This window comes from Ictalurus furcatus, chromosome 5 (assembly GCF_023375685.1).
Source record: "Ictalurus furcatus strain D&B chromosome 5, Billie_1.0, whole genome shotgun sequence".
Lineage (NCBI taxonomy): Eukaryota > Metazoa > Chordata > Actinopteri > Siluriformes > Ictaluridae > Ictalurus > Ictalurus furcatus.
The window spans coordinates 28,480,452-28,497,105 of NC_071259.1; the positions used below are offsets into that span (position 1 = coordinate 28,480,452).

The window sequence follows — 16,654 nt, forward strand, 5'->3', positions numbered from 1 at the left end:
ATGTAGAAACCTGACCATCACACCCTTATAGCTGCGTTTCCACAGCAGGAACTTTCCCCTGGAACTAGGGACTTTTGGAGGTACTCTGTGTGTTTCCACCACAGGGACCAGGGTCTAAATTAAGTTCTGGGTAAAATATTTCCCCTCAGAAAGTCCCTACTCAGGAGGTGGTACTTTTTCCAGCATTTTCTCAATTACCTCTTTAGCAAAGCAATACATCACAGAATCCTAACCACTAGACCACCAGTTTGGTTCCAGGTTTGTGTTCCAATCAGAGCCTGCTATGTGTTCTTATGAGCCGAGCAAACATTTTACATCATTAAAATGAGCTTACTTTGTGTCAGTAATCCGTTTGATTGTAGCATACTTTTGAGGCTTCATATCCTCGCCAAGGGCTTGTCGCGTGCAGTCACCGGACTAATTTGCCTAATCTTCACGGTACTTCAGACAGCGATGGAAACACGGACAAGAAAGGTCTGGAGGAACCAAATGGTCCCTTGAAAAAAGTTCCTCGGGTTCATTGTTTCGGGTAATTTTGGTGGAAATGCGGCTTATGTGGTTCTTTCCTAATTTGTTGCCACAAAATTGATTGGAAACAATCATCTGTCTAGTAGGACTTTGTATGCTGTAGCATTAAGAATTCACCTTTTACTGGAACTAAAGCCACTTTTTCACTGCACGGTACGACTCGACTCGCTTTACATTTCTTAGCTTGCTTCTCCTCTGCTGCAAAAACGTGGGTGCCATCATCTACTTGCCTTCATGCAGGAGTAGTGTATTATCGAGACCCTGTACTGTACACATACACGGTCAGGTGGAAAAGTGCCATAAGAGGCCTAAGCCTGTTCCAGCATGACAATGCCCCTGTGCACAAAGCGAGCTCCATGAAGAAATGGTTTGCCAAGGTTGGAGTGGAAGAACTCGAGTGGCCTATACGGAGCCCTGACGTCAAACGCAGACTGCATCCCAGGTCCCCTCGTCCGAAATCAGTGCCTGACCTCACTAATGCTCTTGTTGATGAATGGGCACAAATAAACTCATCCACGCTCCAGAATCTAGTGGAAAGGGTGACCAAATCTATAATGGGATATTCAACAAGCACATATAGGTGTGCTTGTCAAGTGTCCACATGGTTTTGGCAATATAGTGTTTCTATTTAAATATATATAATACGAAAGGCTATCCTTTATACCCTTTTGACCATGAGATTTTTTATTTATATATATATATATATATATATATATATATATATATATATATATATATATATATATAAAATATAATATATATATATATATATATATATATATATATATATATATATATTATTTATTTTTTTAGTAGTTTTGAAATAAAGCATGACTTTGTTGCTAAATCATCAACATTTTGGAAAGCCTCAGAAAATAAAAGCAAAAATGGCAGGCTCTGTGTTCATTAGCATGATTTGATCGTGTTTAACTCTGTTGACTTGGCCTTGACAGAGTTGTGTGTTTTTTTTTGGTGTTGCAGAGTCCGTAAGTACTTCGGGACAGAGGACGGTCTTCTGTCCAATCCACAAACAGGAAGCACTCAAGCTCTTCTGTGAGACCTGCGACAAGCTGACATGCAGAGACTGCCAGCTGCTGGAGCACAAAGAGCACAGGTCAGACATCCATGCACATCATTACTGTTAATATTACCTTCCCCCAGAGTTGAGCTGCTGGGTTTTCAAGGACATTCCCAGTCCTCCAAGATTATTTCCAAGGCTTTCATGAATTCAGGCGTGCTTAACCAGGGAGAATATAAACCTGAGACTGAGAATATCTTGTAAGGATGTTACACTAGCACTGTTTTAGCTGTGTAAGCTTCCTCCACACACAGCTCTGTCAGTCCTGTTTTACTCACCCACATGGTAATTTAATAACTAAACCTGGTCATAGACATGGCCCTTTCTCTTCACTGTCATACCTGTAGCTTCTGACTGTCAGACAAATGACACTGATACTTAATCCTGTCTCAATCAGTAGGTCAAGTCTGGTAACAAATTACATTATATTAATTCTTCCATCAAAGATGGTACTATGCTGTTTTTCATCACCTTGTAATTAACATAAATGCCTATATCCTTCAATAATATTGTAAAGCTGTCAAAATATTTTATTGGCGATAACCACATGACTACATAATGTTATATTTTGATATTTTGTTTGTTAAAATTGCCTATCAATGGATGTATTGTCAGATTTTGTTAATCAAATAAAAGGGTTAAACTCTCAGGATCCATCAGTGGGTCTAGACTCGTATTCCTAACTCTTCTAACTATTCTCCTTTCCCAGTAGCTTCTCTGTAGTTACTGAATAATAAAGTTCGAAAGTGAATAATTGTAGAGGTTAAGGTGTGATTTCTTTTGGGGATGTGATTAACAGACGGTAATCTGCTACTTATTTACTTGATTTTCTCTGTTAATATCCATCCCAGCCGGTTCTCTGGAACCTGTTTGCTGTCATGTTGCTCATTATTGTTATTGTTGTTGTTGTTGTTGTTGAGGCCTTCAGAATAATTACTCATTATGGAGTGACTTTCATTTTGTATACTGACATGTGAAACACCTGTAGTAGGTAACGAATAGAGCATGGTGTTCCTGAAAAATAATTAGCGATGAGATGCCTCTTATACCACAGGCAACATATTTATTATATAATTTTTTTTTTCTTCCATAAGTTAAAGAATGGCTTCTTATACTTTTTATCTTGATATCCATTTACAGTTACATTTAACATCATGAAATATTACAGATCAAACGAAAAGTCTCCTGTCCTGAAACCCCCCCTCTCCCCCCTCCCCCTCCTCTTGAGACTTGATGGTTACAATTCTCCGACACTGGAGACTCCTTCCACGAATGTTAAACGTCTCTTTATAGAGAATCTTGCCATCTCAACAAAAGTATGTTTTGCTTTAAGTAGCAACGTTTTAGTTTATTTAGTCTTAGTCTTCAATCACAAGGATTATCCACCATCCAAATCCATGTGAACTTGCCACTACTATCGAATGACGTATTATAACGAGCCCATTATAATAAACACGTGTTTTGACTTAAAGCTGTCAGAGCTGCTGTTAAAAAAATAATTAATCAACACCTTCTGACTAATTAGAAGCGAGAATTCCACGGCGCTGTGGTGTGAAACTCTATAAAGCCCACTGATTTTCTTGTCCTCTGTGGCAGGTACCAGTTCCTGGAGGAGGCCTTTGAGAATCAGAAAGGAATTATTGAGACGTTCATGGCAAAACTGCACGAGAAGAGGAATTTCGTACAGTTTTCTGCAGCTCAGGTGCAAAATAGGTAAGGTTAAATGTGTGTAAATCACAGGTGTTACTGTAGTTACATGTCAGTTCAACCTATTCATTCGTTATTCAAATGCTTCACAAGCTGACAATTACTACAATTAGACACTCCCTACTATTTAAGATTATATAGTACTCCATATTAAATAAGATTTGGACAATTGTTAGTTTCTTAGAAGCGTATTAATTTGTTCATTTAATGATATTTTTTCTCTTTCTTCTCGTTACAGATTAAAAGAGGCGGCTGAGACGCACAAGAAGGTTGAGCATGAGATTAAGATCGCCGTCTTCACGCTTATCAATGAAATCAACAAGAAAGGCAAAGCTCTGCTTCAGCAGCTGGAGGTATGGGGAATGCAGAAATACAAAAACAGTATCCTTAAATATTGCTAAATAATGTAACTAATCTGTTTCTATTAGGCTTACGTGGAGTTTCCGCAATACAGGTCCATGTAGCTGTTACTATTGAAGCGATAACGTATTAGAACGTTCATTAATGTAAACTTGAATTATAGCCAGACTGTTATTTAAAAAAAAAAAAAATCAACATGTTTAGACCAATCAGAATTGAGAATTTAACACAGTTGTGTTATAAATGAGATTATCACACCCTTTCAGTGAAGGGAAAATAAATTCTGAGCTCCATGTCCTCGGTGGTTTTCCTGTTGCAGAGCGTGACGAAGGAGCGCACCGTGAAGTTGATAAACCAGCAGCGAGACATCAGCTCACTGGCGCAGCAGATCCTGCACGTTCTGCGCTTCACACACTGGGCCATCAGCAACGGCAGCAGCACCGCATTGCTCTACAGCAAGAGACTGGTGAGTCACTCTGATGCCAGCCGAAACTAAACCATGCACATGAAAAGCCATTTTATGTGCCTGCATGTTTGTTTGCTTCTCTGGTGACTTGCGGTCATTGCCAGGCTTATTAACAATGCTATGTATGTGTACGTGTATTGTTGCAGACTTTTTGCCATTTATGTGCTGCAGTAAAAAAAAAAAAAAAAGTTATGCCAAAACATAAATAAATAAATAACGGTTTTAATGCCTATTTAAAATCATAGCGTGCCAAAAATATAACTATCTTATTGAAATTTAACAACTCGTCACAAACACGAACATAGCTAAAAAAAAATTACATTGAAATGAATGTACATTCAGTCACAGTTGTGGTTTACTTCAATTAACACTGAACGTTTGGTGCCCCTTTTGTCCGAGATGGTCCCCTAGTGCAAGTGTAAATGTGACGCGAGAGGTGAGAAACTTGATCTACAGCCGGGATGAGTGAACCATTTGGCAATTTAAACTTTTGAAACAGCCTACTAAAGCTACTTGCAATATGATTCGCGGAAAGTAAATGCAGGCAGAAGACCGCCCGATTAAAACTTTCGAAGCAACGTGTAAAGGTGCACGTAATATGATGCGCAGGACATTTTAGCCTGGAAACAAATGAAGCGAAAGCATGAAATCCGATCACAGATGGTCACCGAAGATGCAGTCGTAATGCCAGGTGCGAACAGCTGTGCGTCTCACTCTGCTGTCCACTCGTGATCTGATCGGCATGTTGAAGCACGTTAATGCTAGGTGTGAACGTGGCCAAAGAGGAACTATAATTTCTTACGGTTTTGTAACGGTGTATGATTTGATGCACTTTCTCAATAGGTTGTAAAGGAGCTATTTGATGTGCACAGATTTGTGAGCAGCACCTAAAACGTCATCGACTGTAGCAAGCGGGTCAGTGCAGTGCTTTCTCCTGGTTGGGCAGCATGTGATGTTTTACTATGGTGGCCTAGTCAGTTTACCAGTGTGGTGAAAATCAATGCTCTTTAGGTTAAGTAACAGAGCAGTCTGTATTTCAACACGACCGGTTCAGCTAATAAGGTGGTTTGTATCAGCTCTCATCCCTGGGAGAAGGTACAATTGACTATATTGCCATGTCCTTCAGGGCAATATCGATAAACTTCATCATTGCTCATATGCTCGTCCGTCACCATTTAGGACACACTGTTCTCCCGAGCAACTTTCAGAATCGCTTTGTCTCGTAAAAGTGATGTCCACTAGGTGGCAGGTCAGAGCTGAAACACTGTCCAGCAAGTTACCATGTCACCCTGTTTATCGTTTGCGTTTTCATGCCAATCTTTCACTTCTAAATTTTCTACATTGTGTGACTCCGATCACTTCGTAAGACCTTACGCTCAAGCTACACTGCCCCCGTTGTTCATTTCTGTGTATTACAGTTTGGATTATGTTCTACGATGTATTTTATTTTAGACGCGTTGTTTTAGAGTCCTAATCATTTCAATGACGTTCTGATGTTTTTCCCTTTGCTTTTGTTTAGATCACCTACCAGCTGCGCTTCATGCTTAAAGCTCGTGTTGACGCGGTGCCTCATGCCAACGGAGCGGTCCGCTTCTTCTGTGACCCCACCTTCTGGGCCAAGAATGTCGTAAACCTCGGTAAATAAAATGCACATAAAAAAAATCCCATTGTTAAGGCAAAACACTATATAAACATTCGAGTTAAATCGTATTTTTTTCTCCTCTTGCTTAGGGAACCTGGTGATTGAGAAGGTTCCCCCACCAAACCCCCACCCTCCCAACATGATGATGGGGCAGCAGATTTCACCAGGCCACAACACCGCAGGAAAACACCCTGGGCAGATCAACCTGGCACAGCTGCGACTTCAGCACATGCAGCAGCAGGCTGCTTTTGCACAGAAACAACAGCAGCAGCAGCAGCATCAACAACAGCAGCATCAACAGCATCAACAGCAGATACAGCAACAAATGCGCATTGCCTCGCAAATATCCCAGCATCCACGACAGGGAGGACCGCCTCAGATGATTCAGCAGCAGGTGAGTGGTGTGTGTGTATGTTTGGGATGGCTAGTGCATGTATTTGCATTGCATTATGTTTAATTTCAGTAGACTATAAACATCGAGATTCTGAAACTTTCTATGAGTGTGGGTTCTTTGCAGTTTTCCCCTTTTTTTGTACGTACAAACTAATAGCTCTAGGGTTAATGTTTCGAAATAATAGTAAGCTAGGAATAAAAATAGTGGCGAAAAGTAGAGGCGATTCCCCTGCACAGATATTCCCTCAGATTTTAATTAGTACTCTAATTAGTGTTTGATTTTGTGTTCTTTCTTTTTATTTTATTATTTATTATATTCATTACCGCTAATGAGCATCGTCTCTGTTTTAGCCACCAAGACTCATCAGTATGCAGTCGCTGCAGAGGGAGGGTGTTAACGGTGGGCCCCACATGTACCCCCCACCCCCTCACCTGCGCATGGCCAACTCGCAAAACCGCATGCCTGTGACCCAGCCCCGCCTCAACGGCCAACCATATCCCATGATGCAATCACAGCTCCAGAGACAGGTCAGTGTGACGTGTTTTACATTGCAGAATCAGGAGTTGTTTAACCTCATTCCACAGCCTCCCTTTCGAAACCGACCCATTTTCTCTTTCCCCTGCAGCATTCCAACCCCGGCCACGTCGGCCCCTTCCCTGCATCATCCCTGCACAACGTCAGTGCTGCCAACCCCACCAGCCCCACCAGCGCCAGTATGGCCAGTGCACATGGCCACCGGGGGCCCACCAGCCCTGTGGTGGGCCCCATCGAGCTCATTCCTTCAGTGACCAACCCTGAGAACCTGCCCTGCCTCCCTGACATCCCCCCCATTCAGGTACATACACAGTGCTCTTGAACTGATCTGATTTGTACAACATGCTAGGATCCACCCACTGAAATGTTGTTGTTGGTTTTTTTTTTCCCTTTCCCCTGCTGTTTGTCAGTTGGAGGATGCAGGTTCCACCATGTTGGACAATCTCTTAAGTCGCTACATTTCCGCTAGCACACAACCTCCAACTCTGGCATCTAACAACAACCTCAACTCCTCACCGGGCCCGTCCACACACTCTCCAGGGTCCTCAGGTATGTCGGTTTAATGTATATCAGTCATGTGTTTTTAAAAATAAAATAAGAACATAATAATGAAATAAATAACAGCAGTGTCCAAAAAAGAAGATAACAATAAAAAATTGCTGTTACTAAAATATTATGTAGTGTAAATAAAATCAATATTTTGTGCCAACGATTAGGTAAACAAATGTAATTGCAAGCAAACTGACTGAAAATATTCAAACAAATAGTGATATATATGGTAAATGGCACACTTATATAGTGCTTTTATCCAAAGCACTTTACATGGTGTCCCATTCACTCACACCAATGGTAGCAGAGCTGCCATGCAAGGTGCTAACTTTGCCATTGGGAGCAACTTGGGGTTCAGTGTCTTGCCCAAGGACACTTCGGCATGTGGGCCGGGAATCAAACCGCCAACCCTACGATTAGTGGATAACCCGCTCTACCACCTGAGCGACAGCCATCCCATACATACATACATACGTATGTATGTATGTATGTATGTATGCATGTGTATGGATGTTTTTGTTTTGAATGCATGTTTGTGATGTTTTCCAGGGTTATCAAGCTCACTCACTCCTGCACGGCCGTCCAGCTCCTCCAGCACAGGAAGTCGCGGCAGGTAAGTGGTGCAGTGCAGCAGCTCAAACGTACTGGTGCGCTTTTTCCCTTTGTCTTGGTCATTAGATCACTTCCCTAAAGAGCACAGTGATATTTAACAGCAGCATGTGTGGGTGAACATATGCACGCTGCACACAGTGTTCTTTCACATGGATGTGACTGTAAAATATTTTTTTGTTTTAGCACGGGATGAATTTTTGTTAGCACATACGACAATATTGCTGGATTGTACAGTCCTTGATTTGAATGTCACATGTTAAAAAACAACACTGAAATCGATTCTATAATTAATTATTAGTGGTTTTATTGTAGATGACTTTGTTGTGAAAGCATGCTCAGTTGTGCATGGGTGTATGTGTGTGTGTGTGTTGCAGCCGAGGGTCAGCGGGCAGTTCAGGGCCTGGGAACGCAGCTGCAGAACAGGTGAAGGTCAAACAGGAGCCTGGCGCGGAGGAGGAGTGTGGATTCTCTGGGGCCAACGTCAAGTCAGAACGGAGCAAAGATGGCCGACGGAGTGCTTGCATGGTATTCTGACTTCTCTCTGTTTTAGCTCTGCCTTTAAACACACTTCCGACTGCATTATCTTTGTCAATAGTGCAGCTGTGAATCAAATAATTCCCATTCTGGTTGATTATGCTTATGTCAGGCATTGTACTAGTTTTAAGGCCTTATCACACCAAACACAGGCGTTTGTATTCATTTTTGAGTCTAATTTTGTTTGCCAAAATGTTGTTGTGCCCTAATCCAAATTTCAGGACTGAATTTCTACTTGTATTAATGGTAAGTCATAACTGGAGCATCCCAGTTTTAGAGCACTGAAGAAGTGCAGAAAATTCCATTGACTCCTTTTAAAACTGATCACCGTTGTCTAGATAGGAAACTTAAAAGTTGTTGAGCAGTTCCTTGCTATATTAGTTACATTTCGAATTTGTAATAATTGTGAAGCTCTTTACATAAGGATGCAAAAGAAATAAAGTGCTTGGAGGCATGGTGTTGTAGCAAAATAATCGGTGACCTGGATGGTGATTGCAACCTGACGCAAAGTGTAATTAGTTACCTCTTGCCATGCTTACAATTGTTATTTATTAAAAAAGTGACATTTTTATCCATTTATAGTTATAGATAATAAGTTCCTGTTATCACTTACATAATAACTAGTGGTCAACTGCTCGGTTTTGCTGATTAATCAGCACGATAACCGATTGCTGGAACTATCGGTTATGGCAAAAATCCACATAGATAGTTTATCCTGGTTGCATCCTTTGCGAAGCAGCTGAGAAGTGTCTGCTGTCTTTATAAAGTGTGAGAGCGACTTCTAGAGGTGAAATAAAAAACTATCGCTGACAAATTTTGTCATGTTGTTTGAAGTGTTTTTGAATCATTTTGGATGTCTCTATTTTTGTTAGTTGGAGGGTTACTTTTTGGTTCGGTTTGGATGTATATCTTTTATTTACTTTAATATTTGTTGATGTATATTAATATTTATATAATTATTTCATTAAAATAAGTACAGTACATTTTCTTGGTATAGTCACTACTGTTTATTTTTGTAATAAATTTCAGCAGTATTTGAGTATCGGTTGATTAATTATTTAATCGGTCACTACCCAACTTGGTTATCAGTATCGGTCAACCTCTAGTTTTAACGGCGATAAACAGCCGTTTCCTCACCAATCTCTTTTTGTCACGTTACCGAGAAATCAGATTTGAGAATTCAGCAGCAGTCTTTATCTGAACATCATGTGATTATGTTCAGTTTCAAGCACATTTAGGGGATAAAACATTTTCAAACTGGGTGTGCATTAGCATAAAGTAGTGTGTATGTGTGTGTTTAGAATTTTCATTATACAAAAAAAACAAACAACAGAGACTAATTCGTCTTCTCCTTGTGTCCAGATGAGCAGTCCGGAAGCCAGCTTGACTCCTCCTCTCCCTGTGCTCGGTTCCGTGTCCACCGGTTCTGTGCAGGACATTTTAAGGACATTGGGAGAGAACATTAAAATGGAGCCCCAGAGCGAGAACCAGCCGCCGTCCTGCAGCAGCACGCAAAAGCCGAGCTCCAATAGCAGTGCTCACTTCACCAATGGGACCCAGACCACTCTGATTTCCCATCGCTCTCAGAGGAGCAACATCGGTGGCTCTCAGACGAACGCCACCAGCCAGTCGAACACGGACGGAAAAGAGGACGACCCGAACGAAGACTGGTGTGCGGTGTGTCAGAATGGGGGAGAACTCCTGTGCTGCGACCGCTGCCCTAAAGTCTTCCACATCACCTGTCATGTTCCTACACTCCGCTCCTCACCCAGGTTAGCACCATCCTAACATACTGCTGCATGGTTTGTAGGATTTTATTTACTCATGATCTCCATTTTCTTCTTTTTTTAAAAAAAAAAAAATTATTAATGATTTGTAAAATTTATATTTCACGTAAAGTAAGACGATGTTGTCATAACCATCTAACGACTGACAAGTAGTATTTTTAGTGTTTAGCAATGTAATGTACTGTAATAGCACATTAAAGTTCAATGGCTTCTTATGAGGACTTGAGACGGTACATTTTATTTAAGGCACATTTGAATCCTAAACGCACCCTGTGTCCATCTCATCAAGCGTATATGGTTACTACTTCCAGGAGTGGACAAATCAGTAGCCCAGACATGTGACTTTTGATGCAAATATAAATAATTTCAGCCTAATTATTCTGATTACACTTGCATGGCCACATATGCATCCCGGCAGGACACAAGTATAAAAGTAGCTCAAATCTTTAAAAACATTATTATTATTATTTTATTTTTATTTTTTTATAAAAACCACAGATCGGATTTGTGCATCTTGACTCTTAAGTGTTTATTTCAGATGTTGAGCTCTCTTTTTCTCCTTTCTTCTCTCCTTATTTTCTTCTCATACAGTGGAGACTGGATGTGCACGTTTTGTAGAAGTCTGACCAACCCTGAGATAGAGTATAATTGCGATGATGATCCTCCTAGTAAGAAAGACCTGAGTGAGCAGGGTCTGAGTCCTGAGGACCAGAGGGTGAGTTCCTCAACCTGAACTGTTTTATTTATTTTTTTATTTTTGTTCCAGTTTGAAATAGTCTGTTTCTTGATGCTAAGGAGAAAGTACAATTGATGTACATTATATTTGTGAGCGTGTGATGGTTTTTCTTCAAGTTTAATTTCCTTTTTAATGGTTTCTGTTCCTGTTTTTCAGAGATGTGAGCGTCTGCTGCTTTATTTATTCTGCCATGAGTTGAGTATAGAGTTTCAGGAACCCGTTCCTTCTTCGGTAAGATCACCAAAATGTCATGCCACTATAGTAGTGTTGCTTCCAAAACTTTTTTTTTCTTCTTGTCAGGTTTAACCTTTTAAATGTTTATTACCGAGTCTGCCTGCTTTGTGTTGAACACAACAGTGTAGTGTTCACGTCGTGAACCTGTTTGTAAGGGTTATTAATCGACATACTATATGTCGATTAATCTTCTATAACAGCAACTCTGGTAGTATTCCGGCTGTAATTCAAATCGCAGGCTTATATTAATGCCCTCAGGTTTATATGAATGTACTCAGGTTTATATTAATGCATACTTTCATACCTGCTATAACATAAGTAATAACAGGACCTGACTCGTTTTGCGGACATTCCACAACAAGTATTAGTTGTATTAGTAGTTATTAGTAAGTAAAAAAGTATTCTGTGTTGTCTAGTGAATGAATAAATCATTGGCCTGTAGTACCTGTAGTGTAAGAGCAATAAAACACTTTGGAGCGTGCTGTTGTAGGAAAATGATTACATGTTTGAAAACGGCACACACGGTCATGTTTTATTGCTTACTTATTTTAAAGCCATTTAAACTTGGCAAAAAAAAAAACCAAACATATTTTCTCATGCAGTTTGTGTTTTCATGCCAAAGCCTTCCAGGTGCCAAGCAGACATGTGTTAGGTTGTTTCACATTTCCAGCTGAGTTCTGTACAGCCCAGATTTATGCATTGGCTTTTTTTTTTTTTTAACCAGGTGCCCAACTACTATAAGATCATAAAGAACCCCATGGACCTGAACCTGGTGAAGAGAAAACTGCAGCTGAAGCACACGCAGCATTACCAGAGCCCCAAAGAGTTTGTCTACGATGTCCGTCTGGTGTTCAGCAACTGTGCCAAGTACAACGAGGTGAGTGGGAGCATGTCCACGCCAGCTAAGGGTCTGGGACTGGGTTGCATGCAGGGGTTAGGATGGTGGTGTGTGTGTCTGTGTGATTTGGATTTTATTCTTCCCCATTTGCAAGTGGTTTTGGATAAATGCATAACCAAACAAATAGATGTAAACGTTTCGGTGTCGGAATCGGCACAGAAAGCAGTGTGTTTTGCATGAGTATGGTGCACCGTGTACACTCGATCTTTCGTAACACACCCATACTAACAAATGAATGGACCCGATTATGGATATGAACGTTTTGGCGTGTTTATGAATGCAGTGGCTGTTCAGCAATTCAATTATTTGATTTCATTTAATTAATTTCCCTCCAGTACTACATTTGTGTAACACACATTGCACGTTTGTTTTTTTTTGTTGTTGTTTTTTTTGTAAAAATCCAGATGTTGTCTGATGTCGAGTTCAGTGGTGTCGAGCTTTCTCACAGTAACTTGAAAGAAGCCTTGGCTAGATGAAGGTGTCTGTTTATGCAAATGACATCACTTTTACGTAAATATGTAAAATGGTTCCAATTAACATATTGGACGATCCAGAGTGGCAGGTTGTACACTATGAAAAACATGGATAAGCAAATAGATTTGAATTGCAAAACCTACTCGTCATCGTTTATCAAACCCGAAGCTCACCAGCATTATAAAGATGTATTCCCTCACCAATTATGTAAGGAATAAAACCTGATTGAATGCAGTGGTGCGATGCAGCCTGGTGTGAACGGGGCTACTCTCTTCCTCACACCACCCCATTGTTGATCCTTTTCCTATTACAGCATGTCCCGTAGTGTTCTATTCCTTTCATACCACATCTGTGTGATCAACAGTGCTCACTACCACCATCGTCTAAACACCAACTGGGAGAATGGTGTTTATCCTTGTTGTTTAGTTCCTACAAGGCACATCAAAGTTGTTATGGAGGCTTCCATCTGTAGCTCCTCTGTCATACCTGAATTGCATATCAAAGTTGTTTACTTCTAATCGAATAATCAAGTAATTATTTCTTATACAAAAGTCTGATTTGCTAGCCGTCCATTTTCTGTGTCTCTTCACATCCATTCACATTGGTGACATTTTCATGTTTGTCATCATTCGTACCTGGTATTAAAATTAACGGTTTTAGAGAGGTCAGACATGTATGACCAGATAAAATTGATCGTATGAAGACTAACGCATCCCCCAGTGTATTTCCAGAAACCAGGGAAGAGTCACTAAAAACTTTCAATTACAAAAAAAAAGCGAACTTGGATAAAGGGAAATCCAAATAACAATAAAAAGTAGTAGTGCATCACTTTTTAAGTGCCTTTGAATAATAATTGGTCTATAATGTTAAACTCCTTTAGACAGAGTAAACATTAATATGAACAGGCAAAATTATAAACCCATTCATTTACATTTTTGACCAACAGTAATGTGCTATTTTTACTCGTCCTCAAACAGTTCCTTATACACTTTTAGACCGAATCCCAAAACGGCTTTGTTTACCATGTATGAGGGTGAGTCAAATAAAAAACCCTTTTAATGCCTTTTTTTTGTGTGTCTCTTTTTTTTTTTTTCTTCTCCATTTATTTTTTCTATATGTATAGTAGGGGTGTAACGCTGCATCATGTGTCATGCATCATGAAAATGTGCGTTTCATATTTGTAGAAATCAGCATTCTGTTAAAATTATGCATCTAATGCAGTTGCACTGTCTGAACACCAGAGTTCCCAATCTGCGCAACCCATAGAGTTTAAATGTATAGAAAGCAAGCTGGTCACATGATCACATTCTTTCATGGAGAGCCTGTGGCATTACCGGGAATCATCTGCGCTTGTGAAGTGACGGATGGTTTCGCATCACAGTGATGACATAGGTTACAGGTTATATGACTACACAACCATGTTCCAACATGCAAAATGAGCTCTTCAGCAGCTTTCAAACGACACCAGCCCCACCAGTGATCATTTTCCCTCGGGTCTGAGATCTTGTATATTCTTAGATTAAACCTCTTTTTTTTTTTTTTTTTTTTTGCATTACGATACAGAAATTTAAAAAAGGAGTCTTTTCATGAAGCCAGTGTCACGACTCGAATCGTGACCAGAGTGTATCGTTACACCCCTAATATATAGTCATTTGGCAAACACTTTTATCTGAGCAGATGAGGGTTAATAGTGGCAGCTTGGCAGTAACAGGGTTCAGATGAAAAGAACTGTAACAAATGCAGTTTATTTGAAATATCCTTGAGTAAAATAATAAAGGACAGTCTAGAAGTGATTCATGACATCCAGTCTCAGTTGTTCTCTGAAAATGCCCGCCTGCCTCAGCTGTCCACTCGTAATTGGATCACCTGACGAAGATGCTAATACCAGGTTTTAAAAGCAGCCTAGCACTCCGGTTTACAGCTCATTTGTTTACGATCAGATCTTTGCGGAGCTTTGATCGTTGAGTGCAGTTGTAATTAAATCTACATTTATTAAGCACCTTAAAGGTCGATTCATGAAATGCCATCATGGCACAAAAAAAGCTCTTAATGTATTCATTCTTTAATTAAAGCGATGAGTGAAGAGATTATTAAAGACCACAAGACTTCTAAAGGCTTTGTTCCTAGTGAAGTTCCCACGTCTCCGCTCACTGTGTTCCAGCTCTTCATCTGTGATCGGCGTTCATGACATTCACTACTTTTATTTTGTTTCACATTCAGTGAAAACATCTTGAAGTTTTGTTCAATTAATTTTTCCCTGCAAAAATCTTGGCACTATGAGGTTTTTACTTTAGGAATTATGTGTACGTGACTACAGTATTCTTTCTTGCAATGACTCTGGAATCAATGTCAAAGAAGCACTATATACTTGTTATTCAATTAGAGAATGTTATTTTTATTTTTGGCATACAATTTGATAGAGACATCAAAGACATTGATATTTTTTATTTTTAATTTTTTTTTAAATGGGTAAAAAAAAAAATTTGGCAAACATACTTTTTTATTTATTTATTTTTATTTTTGTTGGGTTTTTTTTTTTTTTGGGCAGAACGAATATTGTGCTCCTTGGACATTTTGTGCTCCTCAAATACAGTTGAGGTTGTCGCCTCTCTGTATGTATGGTATAAAATATTTCTTCCCCCTTTCTGTTTTTTCCCTTTTTTTTTTCTATTTTATTGCACGATCGCCACCCCTTTTTAGATGTCTCGAATAATCCAGGTATATGATGAGGAGAAACAGAGTAATGTGCAGGTAAGCCGTTCCGTAACACACACCGATGGAGGGTTGGGGCAGGTGCGTTGGCGTCCGAGCCACTTAACCCTCTGCTCTAATTCTCCCCTCTTTTGCTCTCCTTCGTCTCTCACTCTTCTCGATCTCTCTGTCTCTTTTCTCCTCCCTCCCTCCCTCCCTTTCTCTCTTCCCTTTCGCAGGCTGACTCTGAGGTCGCCGAGGCAGGAAGGGCTGTGAGTCTGTACTTCGAGGAAAAGCTGGCTATGATCTTTCCCGACCAGAGTTTCCCAGTAGAACCGGAGAAAAGATCCCGGGACGAGGGGACCGCCGAGGAAGAGGCAGAGGACTCGGACGACGATTTCGTGCAGCCAAAGCGGAAGAGGTTAAAACCCGAAGAAAAGCCTTTACACGTAAAGTGAAGGGGATCCTGCACTACGTAGGAGCTGCAAAACCAGTGTTTTTGGTCTTCCTCGCAATCTCTCGCGCATTCTGCTCTGACTGACTCACGCTGGACTCGACGGTATCTAGAGCACACGTTCCTGTCCTGCTTACTACGAAGGTTTATTGTAAATAAGTATGAACTATGAAACATGAGTCTTAGTTTTTCTTTTTTTTTTGGGGGGGAGATGTCATCAGATGAGTTGGATTCTGTCTCTAGTCTTTGTCTCATCAGAGGGTGCTGATGAGGACAAAAAAACCAAAAAAAACTTGTATTTAAAACTAAGTTTGGACTTAATAAACACTTGGTTTTTCTTTTTCTTTTTTTTTTTTTTTAAAGAATATCATATATGACCACATTTGTAAATCTGTTGTGATTTATGCTTTATAAAAGGACTGAAACTCCCATCTACTCGTCTTGCTGTATGATAAATATTTACGGCTTATCTTTGCTCTTGTATACGTGCATTTGTTCCGTTGCAGTTTTGTGCTCTTCTGTAAATAATTCATCTCAGTTTGAGAGATTGATAAATGGTAATTTTCCCTCCCCCAATAAAACAGTCACCACTGTATTTTCTCAAATCTCAGACTCCCCTTTCAGGTGTATATATGTCGTTATGAAAGGTTTTCACGAGGAACTAAGCTAAACATGGCTGAGTCCACCTGTTTGTGTCACAATGAAAGAACACCAAGATGTAATCTCAACAGCAGATAGAGTTTAACATGAATATTTTATTTTAATACAACGTGACATTTTATTGCATTAATCTTTGAGGGGGGAAAAAAGTAAAAAGGTGGATTATTAGATAACTTGTATAATAGTTGTGAATTGAAAGTATTGAATGCATTGCAGTATTGACATACAGTAGCTTCTGCCTAGTTTCTTAATTTTAAGCTTTTTTGTTGATATTTTTCTGGCCCGGAAACTAACTCCACCACCAGCCACTGAGACC

At 40.0% G+C, this 16,654-nt stretch overlaps 1 protein-coding gene across 2 annotated transcripts in view; it reads left to right on the forward strand.

Moving 5' to 3' along the window:
* Nucleotides 1-16,273, forward strand: part of trim33 (tripartite motif containing 33) — a 30,931-nt gene extending 14,658 nt beyond the window's left edge. Inside the window, exons 4-20 of one of the 2 annotated variants that reach the window (XM_053625621.1) lie at nucleotides 1,510-1,642; nucleotides 3,203-3,319; nucleotides 3,552-3,666; nucleotides 3,993-4,139; nucleotides 5,659-5,776; nucleotides 5,871-6,175; nucleotides 6,526-6,702; nucleotides 6,801-7,010; nucleotides 7,120-7,258; nucleotides 7,808-7,871; nucleotides 8,245-8,395; nucleotides 9,767-10,176; nucleotides 10,783-10,906; nucleotides 11,084-11,158; nucleotides 11,886-12,038; nucleotides 15,234-15,284; nucleotides 15,464-16,273. In XM_053625621.1, the coding sequence (XP_053481596.1) occupies nucleotides 1,510-1,642; nucleotides 3,203-3,319; nucleotides 3,552-3,666; nucleotides 3,993-4,139; nucleotides 5,659-5,776; nucleotides 5,871-6,175; nucleotides 6,526-6,702; nucleotides 6,801-7,010; nucleotides 7,120-7,258; nucleotides 7,808-7,871; nucleotides 8,245-8,395; nucleotides 9,767-10,176; nucleotides 10,783-10,906; nucleotides 11,084-11,158; nucleotides 11,886-12,038; nucleotides 15,234-15,284; nucleotides 15,464-15,682 (2,708 nt within the window). In that variant the 3' untranslated portion in view covers nucleotides 15,683-16,273. The remainder of the gene's footprint in view (nucleotides 1-1,509; nucleotides 1,643-3,202; nucleotides 3,320-3,551; nucleotides 3,667-3,992; nucleotides 4,140-5,658; nucleotides 5,777-5,870; nucleotides 6,176-6,525; nucleotides 6,703-6,800; nucleotides 7,011-7,119; nucleotides 7,259-7,807; nucleotides 7,872-8,244; nucleotides 8,396-9,766; nucleotides 10,177-10,782; nucleotides 10,907-11,083; nucleotides 11,159-11,885; nucleotides 12,039-15,233; nucleotides 15,285-15,463) is intronic. The other variant, XM_053625622.1, reaches the window with a different exon arrangement.
* Nucleotides 16,274-16,654: the final 381 nt, after the last annotated feature.